The 21,960-nt window shown below is 48.8% G+C and overlaps 1 protein-coding gene across 3 annotated transcripts in view; it reads left to right on the top strand.

The window, feature by feature from the left end:
• Positions 1 to 21,960, top strand: part of WWC1 (WW and C2 domain containing 1) — a 153,866-nt gene that overhangs the window by 96,258 nt on the left and 35,648 nt on the right. For all 3 annotated transcript variants that reach the window (XM_027033974.2, XM_053226680.1, XM_027033980.2), the window contains 7 exons: positions 296 to 375; positions 5,179 to 5,308; positions 6,934 to 7,080; positions 8,282 to 8,355; positions 12,110 to 12,352; positions 18,796 to 18,885; positions 19,710 to 20,245. In XM_027033974.2, coding sequence (XP_026889775.1) covers positions 296 to 375; positions 5,179 to 5,308; positions 6,934 to 7,080; positions 8,282 to 8,355; positions 12,110 to 12,352; positions 18,796 to 18,885; positions 19,710 to 20,245 — 1,300 coding nt within the window. The remainder of the gene's footprint in view (positions 1 to 295; positions 376 to 5,178; positions 5,309 to 6,933; positions 7,081 to 8,281; positions 8,356 to 12,109; positions 12,353 to 18,795; positions 18,886 to 19,709; positions 20,246 to 21,960) is intronic.

The following is a 21,960-nucleotide window of genomic DNA, read 5'->3' as shown; positions in this document are numbered from 1 at the left end:
TCGTCCAGCAAGGCAATGGGAAGGCCAAGTTCTATCCCAGGTCAGCTGACACCTGTCCACTTCCTGTTTCCCTCAAGTGAGGGCTAGCCAGGATTGACCTGCAGGACAGCCAGGCTTGGATGCTGACTACACGAGCAGCTGCAGAGACCAAGGCAGCATCACTGAGGGGATAGTGTTGTGACCCTGTGGCCTGAGGGGCAGTGGGGGGGCTCTGGGTTCCCCTTAGAGGAGAAGGCAGCCTGCAGTTCTGTATCAACCTCTGATCTAGCCCCATGTGTGGCCTTCTGCCATCCAGGTCAACAAGCTAAAGAGAGAGATGGTTCACCTCCAGCAGGAGCTGCAGTTCAAAGAGCGTGGCTTTCAGACCCTGAAGAAGTAAGTCTACCCTGCCATGCAGAGCATAGGGATGCCCCGTAATCCCCTTCCTGCCTCTCTCTCTCTTTCTCTCTCTCTCCCTCTCTTCTTTAAGGCCACTCTAATCATTTGATCCCAGTTCTACTCCACTGGTGTTTACTCAAGATACTGTCACCCAAGGTTGAGGTTCAGAAGGAGAAGAGAGGAATCCTTTCAAACCAGAGATCTCTGAATTCCTGAAGCCATTAAAGTCTGTTCCGTTCAGTTGAGTTTTAGTCGTAAAAACAAGTATTCTGTCATAGAAACGAGTATTGCTGGGCACTTATGGGCACCTGTCTCATGTCCTCCAGTAGATCCAGTAGGATCTGATACACACACAAAAACAAACTTTTTTTCCCCATAACCCCTAAAGACGAACAGCGAATGTGCCCCACAGTAGGAGCAAGGGCCTCTTCCCCAGCACCAGTCGCTAGAAGAGCATGCATGGTGCCACGCACACTGTGCTAGATAGATGACTTAAGGAGTTCCCAGGATAACTTTGACCAAGTGTAATTTTCACTTGTAGAAGCTGACTTGCCACCAAGGTACATCTCTATTGTTTCTTTAGAGCAGGTGCGTTGATGGCTATTTATCGTTATTATACTAGCAAGATTTGTTGAGCAGTTACTCTGCCGGGAAGCACTTTCAGTGTTTCTGCTTGAGTGACTTCATTTGATCCTCACTGCAACTCTCTAAAGAATGTTCTTTTGGCCAACTCCACTTTATAGATGAGGAAACTGAGTCACGCTATTATTAGGAATAATCACACATGCAGCAAACCTGCATTGAGTCATGTTCGGTATGTCTGAAGGACTCAGTGTATAGTTATTACAGAGGTGCCTGGGACCCCTCTTGGAAGCCCCAGGGAGAGCATCCAGGAGATTTCTCTGTCCTAAGGGACATCTCATGTAGATTCCCAGGGAGGCCACATCTCTACAGTCAGCAGCTTCTATAGTCACTTGCTTTTTCTCGCTGTCTGACTATACCTCTTCCTCATTCTCTGAACCTCAAATTCACCCCCACCACTCTGTGGCCACAGCTCCAAGCCTGGGGATGTCTGTCTGTAGGCTCTCTTAATCCAGGGAACTGTGACCACTGGAGGGGTTGGTTGGTTCTTGTTCACGTCTTCCCATCCCTCAAGCCCCCACTGTCTGGAGGGGAGAGCTACCATGAATCCCCCACCACACAAGGTTTAAGAAAGTATGGCTTTGTATTATAGATTGTGTATAATAGGGTTCTTTTGGTATTCCAAGTTATTATAAATTATGGTTTATATATGTGTGCTTATATAGGTACATATGTTATTAATATATGTATATGTACGTATGCCAGTGACAGTTGAGAGCAGTAATATGAGCTTAGAAAATTCCTTCTCGTGACCTATAAAGCAAATAACCTCATGAGCCCTCCAAATTCTGAACACATAGTTGAAAGACTACTCACTCCCACGTCATCTTACCGCAGGGGCCTTTCCCTCCTCCCCCTTCCTGCAGTCTTCAGGAGCTTCTGGTTAGAACATTTCCCATTATTCTCTGAGCCACCACAAACCTGTTTTACCACTTTGTCACCCTGTAGCAGCATTGAAAATTCTTGTTCTTTGGTAAGCTGATGCTGAAACCCCAAAGACAAGCCTTCTTTCTCTCCTCCCTCCGCCCAACTGATGTTTGATATCAGGCCCAGATAAGACTCCTGGTAGTTCTGACTGCCCACGCTCAAAGCTGGCTCCACATTCAGTGTGGAGGAAGACATCTGCTTTAATACACACCTTGGCATAGAGGGTTAGGAATGTAGCTGCAAGAGGCAGATGGCCTGGGTTCAAATCCCAGTTCCCTGGGACCTTACAAAAATGACATAATCCCCTTGAGCTTTGGTTTATCTGAAAAATCAGTCACTGTAAAGATGAAACTAAAGCATGTGACAGTGCCTGGCAGTGAGTGTGAGGGTCAGTAAGGGGTGTTGGGGGTGACCTCTAGCTGGGTGCCTGCTTGGATATGGGGAGGAACTCAGATGAACTCTGTATTTACCCCAGGCTAGGGTCTGTGCTGGGCAATGACTGTGCATCAGTCACCTCGTTTCATTGTCTTTGCCCCTTTAAGAGAAGTTTTTGTTCTGCCCCACTTTATAGATGAGGGCACTGATGAGGGTGAAAATATACCCCCCCCACCCCCCACCCCCACCCCCCGTTGGTAAGCATCATAGCTGGAATTTGAACCCAGGACTGTTGGATTTAGAAGCTCATGTGCTAATACCTTCCTTCCTGGCCTCATCCTGGATAACCCCCTCATCATACCCAGAAAACATGAGGCCTCTTTCCTTGGGATCTTTTTCAGAAGCTAGTGGTGGGAGGTGATCTAATCACTTCTATCTCAGCCTCCTCCCTTTGAGAGCATGGGGGAAGGTGAAACTCTTCCATTTGTCCAGTTCACGGTCAGCAGCCCCAGTTTTTTTAAAAAAAGGAAATGTTGATGAGGATTGAAGGATGCCTCTTAGGAGCCTGAGAAGAAAAATCAAAAGGACCTGGGCCTGTCAGCTGCCCTGAGCCCTTGTAAACAGGAAGGAGATGCGATGTGGCATGTCACCCCTGTGGGTGGGGAGCAGTGCAGCATCTCAAGGCACGTCCCCCAAAGCCATCGTGCCCAGGTAAGAATTGCCAAGAAGAGCTGCCTGCTGTCAGAGCCTTTGCCCTGCTTCTGCGTGGCTGTCCTGCGGCTCCCGGGTGTGTGAATCTCCGGACAGCCGCATAATTTGGAAATTCTAGAACACATGCAGCCCGCTACACCCTCCTCTCCCCTACAACCACATAACTTTTCTTTCCCTTAAAAAAAAAAGAGAGAGAGATTCATTCACTGAGCACATAATGGTGACCCTTTGTTCCCCTCCCCCCAACCTCAATCCCAAGAGTGTTCCCTCTTGGAGCTACTCTCTGGAGCCAAATTCCAGAGCCTGGGTTGCTAAGGCCCCTGAGGGAAATCAGGTAGAGGCTGTCTGAGGAGCCCAAGGCACAGCAGACAAACCGCTTCTGTCTTATCCTGCTGAGGATTCAAAGCCATCCTCACCCTGTTGGCAGAGGACAGCTGGGCACAGCCCCCTCCCCAGAGCCCCCAGCCCGACTCAAGCAAATGGCATCTTCCCTGCCCTTCTCCCCTCCATTTGGGGCCGGGCCACCTCCCATCCTGGGGGATCCTCCCCTCCACAGAGCATCTCGGGCACGCCTCTGCTGCAGAAAGCTCCATTTAGACTAATTTTTCAAACTAAATTTGAGACCAGTGTTAGCCAACCTGGCAGGCTTGCTCAGGCCCAAGTCCTCGAAAGGAATAGACAGGCTATTTTTAGTGGGGAGACATAAATGGGGCTTTGTTTTCTCTCCACGGAGGCTGAAATAACGGAAGGGAAGGGAAGGGGGAGGGCCGTGCTGAGACCGGAGTTCTTTCCCGAGTCCTCTCCCTCTCTCCTGTTCGGAGGCACAGACAGACCAGGATGAAAACCTGCTCCCCCCATCAGTGATTCCCCACTCAGGTTATTTTTAGTCCAGGACAATTTGGCTTCTAGCAGGAAACCAGAGAGGAGTGCCTGTGAGCGGTTTCTCATCCTGAAATAATGGGTTTGTGATGTTCCCTCAGATGGTAAAACTTCCTTTTCTCCACTGGGGACTAAAACTTCAGGCCTAGCCTTTGGGGAAAGTGTGAAGCAGTTAAAATTTATCTCTGCCTTCTGAAGGTTCTCCATACCCCAGCCTCCTTCCCCAGAGGGTGGAGACCTCCACCATCTCTGGTTTGGTCTGACCTTCAGAAAGTGGCATTGTGGTCCTTAACTTTTTTCTTTTTTTTTTAAACTCCCCCTCCACCCTCCAAAATGAACCTGTATATGGGGCCTAGATAAGCTGATTTTATCCCGTACCTCCCAGTGCACTTGATTATCCATCCTTTACTTATCCCATTTGACATTCCTAACAGCTTCATGAACATGGGCTGGGCAGGTGACATTACCCAGGTTATTTTAGAGGAGGAAGCTAAGCCTCTTGTTAAGTGCCATGCCCAAGGTCACACTACTAAGTAGCAGGGCTGAGAGTTTTCCATCATTCACACCTTTCCTTCCTTGTGTGTTTACTCAGCAAATACTTAGTAAAGGCAGTGGGTCTCAATTGAGGGAGATCTTGCTCTTCTTCCCAAAGGGACACTAGGCAAAGTATGGAGGCATTTTTGGTTGTCACAGCTTGGGGCCAAGATGCTACTGGCACCTAGTGGGCAGAGGCCAAGGGTGCTACTAAATACCCGACGATGTGCAGGACAGCCCCCCACAACAAAGAATCATCCTACCCAAATGTCAAGATGCTGAGGTTGAGAGACCTTGAGTTAAAGGACTGTCCTGTGCCAGATACCGAAACTACTTAAACATTTTCAATCCTGCCCCTGTCCCAAGCCTGTTAGTAACAAGTCAAGGATACTACCACATGCCCTGCTAACTAGAACACAACATAATGATTGCAGTGTCCAGCTATGTGCAGTGTGATGGGAACACCTAGCCTAGCCTGGAGGAAGCAGGGAGGTAATCAGGGAACACTTCCTGTAAGAGCTGATGCTTAGAGGACCCTTGACTTGAAGAGTGGTGTTGCTTCTGCAGCCCCACCCTGTGGGATATTTCACAGGCAGCTAGACCTGGGGAAGGGAGGGTGTGCAGGACAGAGAGGAGCCTTGCTGCAGGACCAAAGCCTATCGTCTTATCCCCTGAGGAGACTTCATCCCTCACCCTATCTTTTTCTGACCTTTCCCATTGACTGTTTCCTAGAATCGATAAGAAAATGTCCGATGCTCAGGGCAGCTACAAACTGGATGAAGCTCAGGCTGTGTTGAGAGAAACAAAAGCCATCAAAAAGGCCATCACTTGTGGAGAAAAAGAAAAGCAAGATCTCATTAAGGTATGAGAGCTCCAGTGATGTGGGTCCCATCTCTCAATTTCTTCAGAGCACCTTTCTTTCTTTTTCTTTCTTTTTTTTTTTTTTTAAGTTTATTTATTTTGAGAGAGAAACACAAATCGGGGAGGGGCAGAAAGAGAGAATCCTAAGCAGGGCTCTACACTGTCAGCACAGAGCCCGACATGGGACTTGAACCCACAAACCATGAGATCATGACCTGAGCCAAAGTTGGATGCTTAACTGACAGAGCTGCCCACGTGTGCCCGGAGCACTTTTCTGTGCCAAGACTCACACTACTTCCACATGCTGCACAGATCACTGAGCTCTCATCACTAGTTTTTTGGGCTTTCAGTCTCACTGTGTAGAGTAGGAAAAGGAGGATCAGAAGCGATAGGTGGCTTGCCTAAAGTCACATCACTGGCAGAGTTGTACTAGGAGCCATCTGGTCGAGTCCAAAGGTCATGTCCTTGTCACTGGCTCTGGCCACCTGGCTTACTTCTCAAAGAACCAAACGGAGGGAGATGGTTTTGACATCCACAGCCCTGACACCGAAATGTAACATCTTTATAAGAATTACATTGCATGCTCTTCCTCTGCTGAGGACCAGACAAATGATAATTGGTGTGATTTAACATGCCAGGCAACTGAACTGGACACTTTGCATGCATTATATCTCACTTATCTCTTACATCAGCCCTAGGTTATTCCCTTCATACAGATAACTGCTACACAGCCCAGAGTCCATGGTGGAGCGAGGATTCGAACCCATAAACACTGACACAGATGTCTATTCTTTTAACCCTTAGACACTCTACCTCCCCTCACCGGAATGACCCTGACCTCTGAGATACTGTGTTTGTTTGTGTTCCCACTGGCAGATTAGGACTCAGGCTTGGGGTTGCTATAACTGATTTAGTGAAGGGAGCTTTATGCTCTAGGACAAACAGAATGATTTTGAAGCTCTTGCCCAGGGCAGCAACCTGATGAAAGCGTTCAGGCACTCGTGGACAGTCGTGAGCCATGTTCCTATCATGACTCTCACTTAAGAGCACTGCATCTTCAGTCAGGCCAGGACCACATCCTGCTCTGTCATTTGCCAGCCTTTGCATGTAACAACTCCCTTAGCAAAGAAATGGGGATAATCCTAGGTCATTTTTCAGAGGACTGATGTGAGGATTAAGTAAGATGATGATAAAGCTGACAATTACTGAGCGTTGGCTGTACTAGCACGTTATACTGGCCATCTCATTAAATCAGTATGGTAGTCCTATGAGACAGGCCCTGTGGTTATCCCTATTTGTTTAGGAGGGGGAACTGAGGCACAGAGAGCTTAATCAACTAGCTCAGGTCACACAGCTAGCAAGTAACAGAGCAAGGATTCCAAGTCAGGCAGTGTAGCTCTAGAGCCAGTGTCCATGCCAGTCTTTCCTGAGTAGAACACCCAGCACAGTACCCGGCACTGAGCAACCACCCACTTGCTGCCAGCTCTTTACGAGGTAAGTGGAATATCCAGAGTGAGCTAGGATTCCTACCACATTACAGAAGTGGAGAGGAGAGCACATGGAGGGTGACAAACCAGAGCTCCCTCCCAGAAAGTTGTGTTGCTAACCTTGCCCTCCCCTCCTTAGAGCCTCGCCATGCTGAAGGACGGCTTCCTCATCGACAGAGGGTCCCACTCTGACCTGTGGTCCAGCAGCAGCTCTCTGGAAAGTTCAGGTTTCTCACTGCCGAAACAGTACCTGGACGTGAGCTCCCAGACAGACATCTCGGGAAGTGTGAGTAGAAGTTGTACCCAGGAGGCTGCCGTAGTGGGCAGCCGCCTTCTCATTTCTCACCTTGGGAGGTGACTGGTATCTCTCTGTGGGCCTGCCTGCTAACGTGGCCTCCTGGAGCTCCATTCTCTTGCAGACCTCTTGGCCCCAGGATGACATGAGATGATGGTGTGGGGGGAAAGCCGGCGCTGTGGGGGGAAAGCCTCGGTCTTGAGTGTTGCCTAGCCATGCGTTTGCGTCTCTAGATGCTGCACAGAAAGCATGTGTGAAGGACCAGTGGCTCTCTCTGGTTTCCTTCCTACAGATTTGCAACACCATTCTGTTTTTCTTTCACCAGCTGTGAAGCAGATGATACTTTCCTTCTGTTCATCCTGAAACAATACATGCAGCTTTCAGACAGCTCTCTTCAAAAGCTCAGTCTGGGCACCGTAGTGAATAGTGTGAGCACCATCCAGATTTATTTCATGAAAGCTTTAGAGCAGGACTGACCCATAGCCATCTGGAATGTTTGGAGAACTTTTGTTTTCCTAGAGCAGGTGACATTGAGCAAAGTCGCCTCCCAGCCTCCATGGCTAAATGCTATTCCTATCTGATTCTTCATATAGCTGTGTCCCCACTTGTGAAGAGAAGCTATATCCATATCTGCTTGGGTGAACCTTGTAGCTTCTTGCCACTCTTGACAGAAAGACATGGCAAATGGGCTGTCCCTTCCGTCTCCAGACCACCCATGTGTCCAGCTACAAGCCATCTGTAGGCCTCCCTGAAGGTTCTAGGACCTTCTCCTCGCTCACTCAGTGTTTCAGTCCTGGCTGCAGCCTCCCTGGGTTTTCAGTTGAGCCCCTCCCCAGCACCCCCAGGATGCCTTTCTTGTATATTGGCTGTCCCTGTTTCCTCCTGACCAGCTGTCCTCCATGCTGCTGGGGCTTGAATGGGCTCTAAGCCATTCGGGGCTGCAAGATGATATTCTGGGCTCTCAGCTTCTCTTCTAGAAATGATAGATGTCTGAATTTGAGGGTCTTCCCACAGCCTGCAGGAAGTGTCTTTGCCTGACTAGCTTCCCTGCTATCACACAGCCAGCTTGGTAATTGGGGGCTATTCTTAGCTACTTCCCACGCAAGCTGTCAAGTCTCTCGTGAGCTCTTGAAATCCACCTCAACACCGGCCACAGTGGCCATATAATTCCCCACTTTGTTCTTTCCCCCAGTTTGGCGCAAGCAGCAACAATCAGTTGGCAGAGAAGGTCAGATTGCGCCTTCGATATGAAGAAGCTAAGAGAAGGTAATTAGGGGCTGGGGGCGGGATGGTTCCAACAATGATAATTGCCATTGCAGAGTGCCTGCCCCATGCCTGGCTTTTCACACACCTCATCTTTAATAATCAAAGATTATGAAGATAACTATTATGACACATATATTTTAACCTTCTCTGAACTCAGGAAATGACTGAGCCAGGGACACTTCACTAGATAAAAAGTAGAAGCTGTGTTTTGCACCCAAATCTGTTAAATCTCAGAGCCTAGTTCTCTTTCCACTTGCTGAGCTCAGTTTCTCTAATCAGGGTTTTCCAATGATCCTGTGAGTAGTCTGGTTTGAAGGAGCACTTCTGAGGTTTTAGCAATAGGAGAAAAACCTCTGGATACTGAACACTTGAGTGTCTCCTGCCCAACTGGGAGCAAGCTATGCTTATAAACAGTGTAGATCCCAGTGACTAGATATTTTGTGGCTTCACAGTCTCCTAAGCAGTTGGGTTCCACTGCCACAAATAAAATTAAAACAGTAATCAAATGTGATGTTTTTAGAGCATCTGTTATGGGCCAGGTGTTGTATTAAAGCATTTGTATGTGTATCATCTCATTTAACTTTAAAAGCAACCTTATAGCACATCTTATATGATTTCCATGTTAGAGAAGAGAAAGGTAAAATATGAGATCATGACTTTTCAAGATGATGGAGTCAGAATTTGAACTCTGGACAATCTGGCTCCAAGTCTGTGAGCTTCCTATGCACAGGGCCAGCCTTACTGGGTAAGAACCCACAGAGTATAATGGTGAATAAGCTAGGAATATCACATCCATTCCTCCTTAGGTTACACTGCCTGGCCCATGGCATTCTAAGCCAGGCCACGTAGGGTGTGGCAGTGCCTAGTTCTGCCCCTCTGCCAACTCTGTGTGAGCAGCAAAACCCTTTGCAGCAATGACAGAAATCCTATAGAAAGTAGAAGAAATAAAAAAGGGAATTTGTCAGCTTATTGAATTCCAAAGTCCTAGGATAAACCAGCTTCAGACACAGCTGGATCCAGGGATTCAAATCAGGTTACATAAACTCAGTTTCTCTTCTTTTCTCTACCCTGCTTGCCTTTGTGTTGACAGACTTTCCTTTCAAAATGTAAAGGTGACCCCCAGCAATTCTAGAGTTATATACTATCAGGTTAGCAACCCCAGCAGCAGGAGGACCTACCTATCCCAACAGATTTAACAGGTTTAAGGCTTGAGGCTCCCTGGCTTTTCCTAGTGATCCAATTATTGTTGCAGCGTTGGAGGAATTAGAATTCTCTGAAGGTCCAGGCATGGGTCATGTGCCCAACTCTAGGAAGGGGATTGAGGTCAGATTTGTGGGAACCAAAAGACTTAAGTATTGGAGGAGTGATATCCCAAAGAAAACTTGGGAGTGTTGTTAACAGAAGGAGGAGAAATTGGATACTGGTCAGGTAGAAAAAAAACACTGTGCATTATTTCAGCTCCCCCTAGAGGCCCAGCAAAACAACAAGACTTCTGCATTTGGACAGCCACGTGTCCCCTCTGAAGGGGGACCACTCTGAACCCTGGATATATTCCAGTCTGCAATGATGCCTATATTAGAAGATCCATTCTGGAGAGACTGAAGAATTGAAATCTTCCCTCTGGGGTTGAACCATTAAACTTCCCATCACAAAGCTTCCTGGCTCGTCTGCTTAAATCCAGCTTTGAGCCTCACTCTTCACCCAGAGGTAGTTTAAGTGTCAAGGATAGAGCAGCCACTGAATGGAAAGCAGGCTGCAGGACTCCAGGTAGGAGGGCAGGTAGCTGTAATGAAAGGTCTGTGTGCCACGTTTTGTCACATGTGCATTTCTGCAGAGTGAGTCTAGTAGTTTCATCAGCTTCACCAAAGGTGGCCTGAAGGTTAAGGAACACTGGGAAAGCACCACTAGAAAGTACATGTAAGCATCGATCAAGCCTTCAGTGTACTGTGCGCAATGGAGCCCCCGCCAGACCTGTCCACGCCACTCCATCCTCAGAGTGGTGGAAGCTACCAAGTTATCCCAGATTACTCTCTTTGTGAATGCAGAATTTAAATTAATCAACTCTAAGAATCCCTCTGATACATTTGGCTGGGCAATGAGCAAACCTAGATGTGTTTGTCTGCATGGGATTTTTACTGCACAGTGTGGAGATTTTGACCCTAATGATGTTTTTATAAAATAACAGTTGGGCCACATATCTGCAGATAAGATTGAGCTGGGAGTCCAGAGACCTGGGCTCTCAACATGTATTGGCCACTTTTATGACTTGCAGTCTTAGGTGAACCATATCCTATTTCTAGACATCTGTCCAACAGATTCACTGCCATTTCTTACCACCCTTTATGGATCAGGTGAGGCTAGGATGTGATAGCTGAAAGCCCTTTTTGCAAAGGCTGAATCCTAAAGGGTCACATCATGATTTCTTTGGATATTTGTAGCAATAATCTTAGTTATATTGTGAATCTTTCTTGGATCCAAAGGTAATTATACCTAATCTGTATGGGCACTTGGCAATGTATAAAGAACTCTTTATGATAAGTTTTCAGTCAGTTCTCATAACCCACCTTGCATGTTCCACCTCACAGGTGAGGGTACTGCATCTCAAAAAAGTTAAGGGATTGAGCTCCCACCTCCTTCCTTTTAACATTTAATAAGTGCCTACAGTGTACCAGGCAGTGTACTAGAAGCTTATGATACCAAAATGATTTCTTAAGAATGGTCTTTTTATAGGGGCACCTGGGTGGTCCAGTTGGTTAAGCGTCCAACTTCAGCTCAGGTCATGATCTCATGATTTGTGAGTTCGAACCCTACATCTGGCTCTATGCTACAGCTCAGAGTCTGGAGCCTGCTTCTGATTCCATATGTCCCTCTCTCTCTCTTCCCCTCCCCTGCTCATGCTTGCTCTCTCTCTCTCTCTCTCTCTCTCTCAAAAATAAAAATAAACATTTAAAAAAAAAAAAAAAAAAAAAAGAATGGTCCTTCTGTCAAGGCCAAAGCCAAGACTTTGGCTAAAGGCCTCTGACCCCAAATCCACAGTTGGTTATACCACACTGTGCTGACACCATTCTTTGGGCTAGGAACATACAGTTACCAATTTCAGGGTTTGCTGTCTGTCATTGTAGTGGGTCCATGACTGCCATTGGTTGGGCACGAGTTATGTGCCAGACACTCTGAGCACATTATTGCTCATTTTCAGAACAAGTCTTGGGGAGTTTACCCAATGTTATATATCTAGTAAGTGGTTAGACCAGGTAATAACAATAGCAGCAGAAACATTCATTTGAGTGCTTACTATGTGCCAAATACCATGCTTTGAGAGTTCATGGAATATGTCTAAAAACTTTCTACCACAACCCCATGACAAAGGAGCCTTTGTTGTTCCTTCCAGAGAGATGAAGTGACTTGCCCAAGGTCACATAGCTGGCGGTAGGAGGCTATTGCCTGGTGATGAATCCAGCTCTCTGTTCTACCAGGCTTAATATCCCTGAGGGCAAGGACATTGCTTTGTTTACATCCCGTTCCCACCCCTGCAGAGCCTACTCACTGTTGGCACACGGTAGGCACCATTTGTGTTTGTTAGATGAAAATATGTTCCTTGAGATGGCCTGCTGGTCCAAGGGAAGACAGTCATTGCCAAAGATTGCTCTGAGGATGTCATGGCTCCTGGTACCTCATAACGTTGGAAACACAGTCTGTTACCCTGCTCCCACAGTGCCGCTGGGAACACCTGTCATGCTCCCCTCTCTGCCCACAGGATCGCCAACCTGAAGATCCAGCTGGCCAAGCTTGACAGTGAGGCCTGGCCCGGAGTGCTAGACTCCGAAAGGGACCGGCTGATCCTCATCAACGAGAAGGAGGAGCTGCTGAAGGAGATGCGCTTCATCAGCCCCCGAAAGTGGACCCAGGGGGAGGTGGAGCAGCTGGAGATGGCCCGGAAGCGGCTGGAGAAGGACCTGCAGGCAGCCCGGGACACCCAGAGCAAGGCGCTGACAGAGAGGTGGGGCTGGGCTGGGGCCAAAAGGGGCCTGGGACCCACCCTCCTGGGTCTGTCTTCCACGGAAGCAGGAGGGGTGAGAGGGACCACCTGGGGCGTAAGGGCTCCTCTCTAAGAACACTCAGTGTAGAAATCTTGCAACTTGCTAAAGTAGCAAACTGGGGGAAATGATTCACCACCCGGAATACCAGATACCTAGGAGTTTACACAGGGAATCGCAGCACCAAAAAGTGTGCTCGGGTGCAGGTTTTCAGAAATTATCTTCTGACTAACATAAGCCACACAACCCTATGTAATGTAGAGTAGTCATTTGCCAACTCGGTGACAGTGACTCACATGATAGGGACAAAATAGAGCATGTATACTCTTACTATGTGTGATAGCCCTCTGATATTTTCTCTCTTGCATTCCTTTACATGACAACATGACCCGCTAAATTGATTTCACCTCATGCTAAGGGGTTGCAGTTTGTACTTTGAAAAACACTAATTTCGATGTGGGTGCAGAATGAGATACTGATAGGAGCCAAACAGGCAATACAAATGCTGGAGGCCCACCTGCTGATAGATTGGGTCCCACTGGAGTGCACAGAACCCCCCTTGTCCCTCGTGGGTGCCAACTCCCACCACTGGCTGGTGGGAATTCAGGCCTTAGGCTGCCAGAGGTCCCCATATTTCAAGAAAAGAATTGTCTGTATTTTTAACTATTGACAACTAATTTAATAACTTTTAGTAATATTGTGAAGGCTAAATCACCTTCATCTGTGGGCTTGGTTTAACCCAAAAGCTACTGGTTTATGTTCTCTGGATAACAGACTTGATTTCCTTCACTGTCTCCCCAGCCTCCACACCCACATGCACAGAACACAACCCTGTGCTCAGGGCAGGCCCTGCAGTCCTCAGCTTCTCATTCATTCTTTCATTCTGTCCGTCAGGGTATCGTTTATTCATTTATTTGAGAAATGGGCTTTTTTGGTACATATTTTCCGTGCAAGGCAGTTTGGAGGATTCAGAAATTAATAAGTCACAATCCCTGCCCCAGTGCCTTTAAAATCTATTCTAGTTACTTTCACTTTTTTAGGCAGCAGACTTTAGTGAGCAAGGTACCTACCCTTAAGGAGCTTAGAAGCAAAGGTAGTGATTTTCACATACGTGTGTGTGTTTGTGTATGTGTGCGTGCATGTGCATTTGTGTTTGGGGGCAAGAATGAGCAAGGAAATTCCTCTTTTCCAGTGAAATCAGAGGCAGAAGCCCAGTTTATAAAGCAGGTAAACTTGCCTCCAGCCCAGTGGAAGCGGACCAGGAGTCCTAGGGGCCTGGATGTGCGCTCTCTGCATCTCCCCTTCGGGAGCCTTCTGAGCTCTCTAGCACCCAGCTGACATCCAACTCCAGCACCTGAATAAACCCCCCTTGCACATGGTAGGGTGCCCGAGGGTCACGTTGACCAGCCTCTGCCTGGCCTCTTGTAAGCACAGCAGAGTCCATTTATCCTTAAGCCCTTTCTCAGAATGGCTACCAGGGAAGTGTTTCTATCCTCCCCTGGAAGGGATGGCTGATGGGGTGACCCACCACCAGACAAGTGGAGGAGGAGTAGGACAGGGCTTCCATAATTGGTGTTTTGCAGCCCTTGAAGCACCTGCTAGAAATCGTCAGCAGCAAGACTCTGTCCTGCTCTCCCTGGGGCTGCATACTTTGGGCAGAAGGCTTGTGTCTATATACCCTCGTACCTCCAGTGTTAGTTGAATAAATGGTTAGCCAGCCTACGCACACCCTTGCCAGGCTTCTGCGTGTATCTTCTGGCCTCTTCTAACAGTCCCCTGGGTCCCTCACTTATTCCCAGACTCTACAGCTTCCATGGGGAACCTTTCACTGTTGATGATGCTCACTGCCAGCAGCTGAAGAGAACACATTTCATGGCAGCCTTACTCCTTGTTGGATCAAAAAAGAAACCCATCCCACTGCTGACCCTGAGCAAGTCATTGACCAATATGGACTTCAGTTGCCTGATAGGGAAAAAAACTATAACTACGTATTGAATACCTATATAGTCTGAAGGCAGGCAGTTGGATCAGATTGTGATTTGAGGCTCTTCCCTGCTATAATAATTTTGGTTTCTTGAAAGTAAGATTGGAGGTTATCTTAGAGACTCCTATGCTACAGGCAAAAGCCGCCACTATGTGCTAGACCCAGTATCCTGTATCATCTCATTTAAATCTCTCAGCAACCCTGAGACTATTCTCTATTTTATAGGTGAGGAAACCGAGGCTCGGTCAACACCACCACATGGCAGAGCTGAGATTAGAACCCAGGCTTGCTGGCTCTGGGGCCCGTGCTTGCTGAGGCCACTGCCCGGTCAAAAGGGCTTTTATTATTGTCTCAGCCCTGTCTTTCAAAGGTCCGATTGCCGCTGAGAATGGCAAGTTTACACAGCCAGTCCAGGGAAGCCAGAATCCCCACCCCATAGCAGTGGCTGAGCCAGGCAGCCCAGAGGTCCCAGAGATATGTGCAGAGGGAAGCTGGGGGGGGCATGTGGGCAGGAAGAGGAGAGAGCCTCAGGAAGGGTAGGGACAATGCTGATGGCTCTGATCATCCTCCAGAGGAGAGAGGAGAAAACCAACCCAGCAATCTCTTGTCTGTGTCTACAGCTCTTTGCTTCTAGTCCCGTGTTTTTCTGTATATGTTCATCCCCTGGACTCTGCTGTTCTCTGTCTAGGTCTCTTTCTGTCTTTTGTTTCTTATGTTCCTTTCTCTTCTCTCTCGTTGTCTCCTCCCAGCCTCCAAATGAGCGTATGATGCTCCTTACCCTCATACATCAGCCTCTCCACTCAAGGGGCCTTTGAGATGGACAGGAATAGACATACCCAGGAAGGAACCACAGACCTGCCAAACCTCAATCACAGATCAGTCACAGTCAGACATCCCTGCACCCCATACCCCCGTCCCTTTCCGTGGGCCCTCACCACCACTTCTGAGAGCTGCTCTGCAGTCACAAAGGGTGCTTGTTAGAGTGTGGACTCCCTGGACTCCTCCCCAGGGACTAATTCCCCAGGCCTGAGATGTAGCCCAAGCTTTTGCATTTTTAACCAGCACCCCAGGTACTGAGCCACAGCTCGTGGGGATTCTAGCTCCACCTTCTGGATCCTCTTCCTACTTCCACGCTGATGCATCCGTGGCTTCCCAGCATGTGCCAGGCATCACACACAAATGCCATATGTCCTGCTAAGCCCAACGCCTATGCTAGGAGGCCTCGGCACCTGCATGTTGCTGCTGGCAGCTACGCCCCTGTGCACAGGAAGTTGAGGCCACCCGATTCCCAGTCCCCTTGGCATCCTAGCTGGGCTCCAGTGTGACCTGCATTTACTGCCAGAATACGTCTCTATGATCTTTCTCCCAGAAAACAGGAAAATGCAGGTAGAAATGGTGAGCCCCGGCTTGGTCTTACGGAGAGTCAGGAGATCCCACGGTCTTGTCCATTCCACTGAGAGTCGAGGATTTTATTCATTATGGGCTCCATCTGCCAGTCTGCTGCCTGCCCCACCAGCCCTAAGCAGGACTCTGGAAGAATAGCGCCAGGGATGGAGCTGGCCAAGGACCATGTCGAGTCCCTCACCACCTTGCTCAGTTGTCTAGAGCAAGCTCTGGTCTTCATTGCAGGGCCTGTGTTGGTGGAGGGATGGCATGATTAGGTTTTCCCATGAGAATGAACTCTTTTTCCCAGGCCGTAGGCCGGATTGGCTGTGCTCTGCAAACGGGTCAGTCATTCCTTCTCTAGCAGGGTGGCATAAGGGGATATGAGGCCGACAGTGGAACACATTTGTCTGTGGGAGATACAACGTCCAGCCTCCAACCAGTGCAGCAGCTCATAAACCTTAGTGTGCCTAAAAATCACCTGTGAGCCCTAATGGAGATGCAGATTCCTGAGCCCTGCCCCACACTTTCTGAGTCAGTTGATCAAAGTAGGCCCCAAGATTGAGCATTTAATAAGCACTCCTTCCTTTCTGCTACAGGAGGTCTGTGGACCACACACTGAGAACCATAAATCTAGCGGATACACGAGGGCAGCCCACATCATGCATTTGTTAGGGCACAGCCTTGCTTGATGGAGCCCCTTCCCTGTCAGATCCTGGGACCTTAGAGTGGGCTCACTCCAGGGGTTAGAGGGAGCCATTCCTGGAGCCAGCACACTGCTTAGAGCCCATCCAAGCTGCCCTCCATGCAGGATCTCAGGAGAGAACCTGAGAGATGGGCCTATATCCAGTGGTTACTTCTAAATGCAAGGATTTTGCCTCCAGGGAGATAGTTACTGAATTGGGCTTTAGTATCAGATATGAGACTTGCCTTGGTGCAGATCTTTGCTCCCAAGTTCCAGGACACTCCACCACACTCCATGCATCTTCTCTGGGCCTTCTGGGCTCATTTTCTCAGATTCCTTTGCCAACTGTTGCTGGTCCATTCAACCTTGTTGTGCTGTTTATACTCAGAGCTTAGTCCTGGGCCCTCCCTTTTTTCCCCCCACTATATTTTACCCTAAGGCAGTACATTCGTTTGTTAGGTCTGCCACACCAAAGTACCACAAAATAGGCGAAATGTATTGTCTCACAGTTCTGGAACCTGAAGTCCAAGACCAGAGTGCTGCCAGGATTGTTTCTTTGGAAGTTTCTCTCCTTAGCTTGAAGGTGGCCATCCATACATGAACGTCTACCATGACTTCACATGGTCCGCTCTGCATGCATGTCTGTGTCCTAATCTCCTCCTATAAGAACACCGGTCATGTTGGATTAAGACTCATCCATATGACCTCATTTTACCTTAATTCTTTAAAGGCCTTATCTCCAAGTACAGTCACATTTTGAGGTACTAGGTTATTAAGACTTCAGTATATGACTTTGGGGGTAAGGGGACACAATCTGGTCCATAGAAGATGGTCATCTTTTTCATGTGGTCATCATGTGATGGGAGTCCCCCACATTTACAACAGCTCACCTGTTCAGTGTTCATACCCACACATCCATAAGGGAACTCTTCCCTTCCCCTGGGCTGCTCTGCCCATCACTCTCCCATCCCGACAGAAGCCATCTCAGATCCATTCAGTTGCTAGTGGCAGGGACCTCACAGTCTTCCTCTTAACTCCCTCGGCCTTGCCCCTCATCCAGCCCATGACCTTTCTCTGTCTGCTCCATCTGAAGCACACCATCATAGCCACCCCAACTCTTGTCCCTGTCTCCCATCCACAGCCTCCTGCCCATTTTCCTCACAGCAGCCATGATGTCTTTAAAATGAAAGAGGTCCCTGCTGTGATTCCCCTCTTGGAATGTTCTTTCCCCTGCGCTTTTCCTGGCCAACTCCTGCCCATCCTTCATATTAGCTTAAATTTCTCTGCTAGTCAGGAGAGGCCACCTGCTGCAGGAAACAACCCCCTAAATTTCTATGGCTAAATACAGTAGAAGTTTTCCTGGCTGACAGGCAGCCTTATGTGTGTTTGGTCATTCAGGGACCCAGGCTCTTCCGTCTGTGGCACGAGCTCCTTTAGAGCCCTCAGGGAGCAGTGGGGAAGATCCACCAACATCTCTTAACTACCTCAGCCTGATGCGCATCCTTTGCTCACCTCCTATTGGCCAGAACCTGGTCCCATGCCCCACCTACCCAGCTGCCAGGGAAGCTATGAAAGGTCCAACTGTGAGCCCAGGGAGCTCAGGACAGCACAGGCTAAGCCACAAAGTCACTTGCTCCAAGAATCCCACCTGCTAGTCTAAATTGGGTCTCTCCTGTGTTCTTTTCCACTATTCCGTACTTTTTATTCCTAAACCTTGACACACAGTATGTTCATTAGATATTTGATATTTGAGTATTTTTTTAATGTGTGTCCTCCCCCACCCTCCCCAGCAGAATGTGAGCTCCATAAGTGCAGAAACAAGTTCTGTTTTGCTTATATCTTTATCCCTAGTGCCAAGTGCCACCAGGTTCTCGTATGAGGTAGGCACTAAGCAAATATTGGTGGGTGAGTAGGGGCCAATGGATGGGAAGGAAGGAGGGAAAAGGAGGAGAAGGGAGGGCTGCTTGGGTGGAATTCTAATTCTACCACTAATCCTCCAGCGTTAAATTATTTAACTCTTAAGCGCCTCAATTTCCTCATATGTAAAGTGGTAAAAACCATTTTGCTGTGCAGGGTTCTTGTACAAATGAATGAAGGCAGTGTTACCCATTTCCTAGCACAGTGCCTGGTATATAGTAGGTGACGAATATAGCAGTTCCTATAGGATCATATGTGGGGGCCATATCTCCCCCAAAGATCATAGTAAAACACTCCCAGAAAATTCTTGTGTGTCTGTGGATCTGCATGTACATCTTCACACGTATATGCCTGTGATTCTTCGTCTAGGAAGATGGAGGCTGGATTCCCCCCCACCCCCGCCCTGTGCTCCCCACTCATGCCTTCTCTTCCTTCAGGTTAAAGTTAAACAGTAAGAGGAACCAGCTGGTGAGAGAACTGGAGGAAGCCACCCGGCAGGTAGCAGCTCTGCATACCCAGCTGAAAAGGTGAGCGGTGGGCCACGAGTGTGGCCTTGGGGACAGCCAGACACCAGCATCCTGAGGTCGCCCAGGCTCTGCCCTTCCTGGGTCCTCCATGGCTTGAGTGTGGACATTTGGAAGCACAGTGGGCAGCTGGTTAGGCTGGTGGACTCGAGGCTGGTGTGGCATGGCCAGGGCAGGGTCCCTCACCTGTCTGCACTATGGTGCCCTCAGCCCTCCTGACAGCACCGAGGAGAAGACCCCCCCCTGTCAGGTGCCATTCACATCTCTAATATCTGCCCACCTGCTTTGCCAATGCAGAGAGAGCAGGCCTCAGGCCTGGGCCTCAGTGGGCAACAGCGTATCCCTGGAATTTAATATATTTTGTTCCATCAGATATTTTTAATCCTTGCCTTCTATTTGTCATAAATGATGCTGCTTTTCCAATCCCACTTAGGGTGTAAAGTTTACTTTTAAAATAAATGTGTTGAAGAGTAAAGAGTGAGTTTATTTGAAGAAAAATATCAAGAAATAGGGCTGGATTCATACAAGGAAACATAGCGTAAAAATGGACTACGGCCAGTGGAGGTTTGGCAAACGGGAAAAAGTGGACTTTTAAGGCCGCTGACTTGGATTGGAATCCCCCTTCTGCCACTTTCTGATTATGTGGCCTTCTCAGGATGCCTTTTTAGTGAAATGGGGGTGTATGGTCTCCCCTGGAGACTGTCAAGAGGGTCCAACAAAATTAAGTGTTCTGAGCAGCCGTAGTGCTTCTCAGAGCCAAGAAGGAGGTTCAGGGTAGCCCATTTCCTTCTGTGTGTCCTCACCCTCTGTTGTCTTCGTGCCCCCAGCCTCTCAAGCAGCATGCAGTCCCTCTCCTCAGGCAGCAGTCCTGGATCCCTTGCATCCAGCCGGGGCTCCCTAGCCGCCTCTAGCCTGGACTCCTCCACCTCAGCCAGCTTCACTGATCTCTACTACGACCCCTTCGAGCAGCTGGACTCGGAGCTGCAGAGCAAGGTGGAGTTTCTGCTCCTGGAGGGGGCCACGGGCTTCCGGCCCTCAGGCTGCATCACCACTATCCATGAGGACGAGGTGGCCAAGACCCAAAAGGCGGAGGGGGGCAGCCGCCTGCAGGCCCTGCGCTCCCTGTCTGGCACCCCGAAGTCCATGACCTCCCTGTCCCCCCGCTCCTCACTCTCCTCTCCGTCCCCGCCCTGCTCCCCTCTCATTGCTGACCCCCTGCTGGCTGGAGACACCTTCCTGAGCCCCCTGGAGTTTGACGACCCAGAGCTGAGTGCCACTCTTTGTGAACTGAGCCTTGGCAGTGGCACCCGGGAGAGGTACCGGCCAGAGGAACCAGGAACGGAAGGCAAACAGTTGGGCCAAGGTACAGAGGGGAACCATGGTTGGGGGGGGGGGGTGGGCAGGCAGGGTAGGAACTGCACTCAGGCCTGAGTGCAGACCCCAGTGATAATTAGGGCCATTTACCGACTGCTTTCTATCTGCCCAGGCTTTATGTGTATATCAGTCCATTTATTCATTCAGGAGACATTATTTTTACGTACTCACTACGTTCCAGATCCTGGGCTAAGAGTTTTTCCATGATGGATCCATTCATTCAATTGATATTAAGTATCTGTTAAAACTAAATGCCAGATCTTGTGCTAATGTCTGTACATGGATTCCTTCATTTATTCAGTCAGCATATGGGCCATGTGCCAGGCACAGGGTGACTCACAAGGACACAGTATGGAAGACTGGCAAGCTCCAGGTCCCTGTCCCCAAGAAGCTTACATGCCATTGAAGGCACAGACATTAACTATACAACCAGACCAGTAAAGGCCCTAGGAGGAAAACAAAATGGGATGTGATGGGGCCCCTCAGGTCGGGGTGGAGCTGCCAGTTCAGACTGGGTTGTGAAGGAAGACGACATTTGGGTGAGCATTTAAACGGTGAGAAGGAGCCAGCTTTGGGAAAAGTAAGAGCAAAACCTCTGAGGCCACAGGTTAGAGGTCACCAGCAAACCAGAGAATCAGGAAGGGCCCAGTCATTTAAGGCCTGGTGGGCCATGGTAAGGAGTTTGGATTTTATCCTAATAGCAGCAAGGACCCATATGACCATTTGAAGCCAGGGAATGACAGGATCTGGCTCCCACTCTGCATGGGGTCAGAAAGAATATTTTGGTATAGATTGAGATTCAGGTAGGAATCTCTAAAACAGAAGATGATGATGGTGACAGTTATGATTTATTAGGAGAAAAATTCTTTAGCAGCCAGCATATATTATAATAGTTACATTTTATTGGGGTATGTTGTGTGACGGGCTGTGTGGTTTATACAGTGAAATAGGTTACTTCTGTTATGCCCATTTCACAGATGAGGAGACAGAGGTTTAGAGAGGTGATATCACTTGCTATAGGTCCCCCAGCCAGCAAATGGGAAAGAAGGGATTGGAATCTGGGTTTTCCTGACCCCAGAACCCAACCTCTTTATTGTCACACTCCTCTCAGGATGTGAGGCAGCCCTGTGTGTTTATTCCTAGGACACTTCTGGTGCTCACTGGCCCCACCACACCCATCTGATGTGAAGGTCAGAACTGTGAGCAGGGTGCCCTGGGGCTCCCAGGCTTTCCTGGCCATGACTTATTGAGTATAGGTATACAAGATACGGTCAGGACCACCTGCCCAGAACCCATACTAAGACATGTGCTGGCTTCGTGCACACAGGGCTCCTGCTCCTGGCTCCTTGTGATGCCAGCTGGAAGAAGCTAGACCCATCTCAGCCATAAGGCTCCAGAAATGGGCAGGAGGGCTGCCGCTATGCCCAGAATTATCTCTTCGTGTGCAAGGGCTGGTGGGAGCAAGGGTGGGGGGGGGGAGGGGGGGAGACGAGATTTCCTGGTTAATTAAAGGGTCTGCTGGGTGATTGCCAGCCATTTCCTTAGAAGAGGTGCCGAGAGATCCCTGGGGCTCCCTCATCAGGAAGGGAGTCTTGCTGAGTGCTCTCAAACAAAAATAAAAACAGCTTCCTACTACAGCAGGTGGCAAACTTCAGAAAATTGTCCCCTGGAGAGGAGCGAGTGCAGGTGGAACCTGTAATGAGG

This window comes from Acinonyx jubatus, chromosome A1 (assembly GCF_027475565.1).
Source record: "Acinonyx jubatus isolate Ajub_Pintada_27869175 chromosome A1, VMU_Ajub_asm_v1.0, whole genome shotgun sequence".
NCBI lineage: Eukaryota > Metazoa > Chordata > Mammalia > Carnivora > Felidae > Acinonyx > Acinonyx jubatus.
Note: the sequence above shows the minus strand (reverse complement) of the source record. Positions and strands in the feature narration are given on the sequence as shown.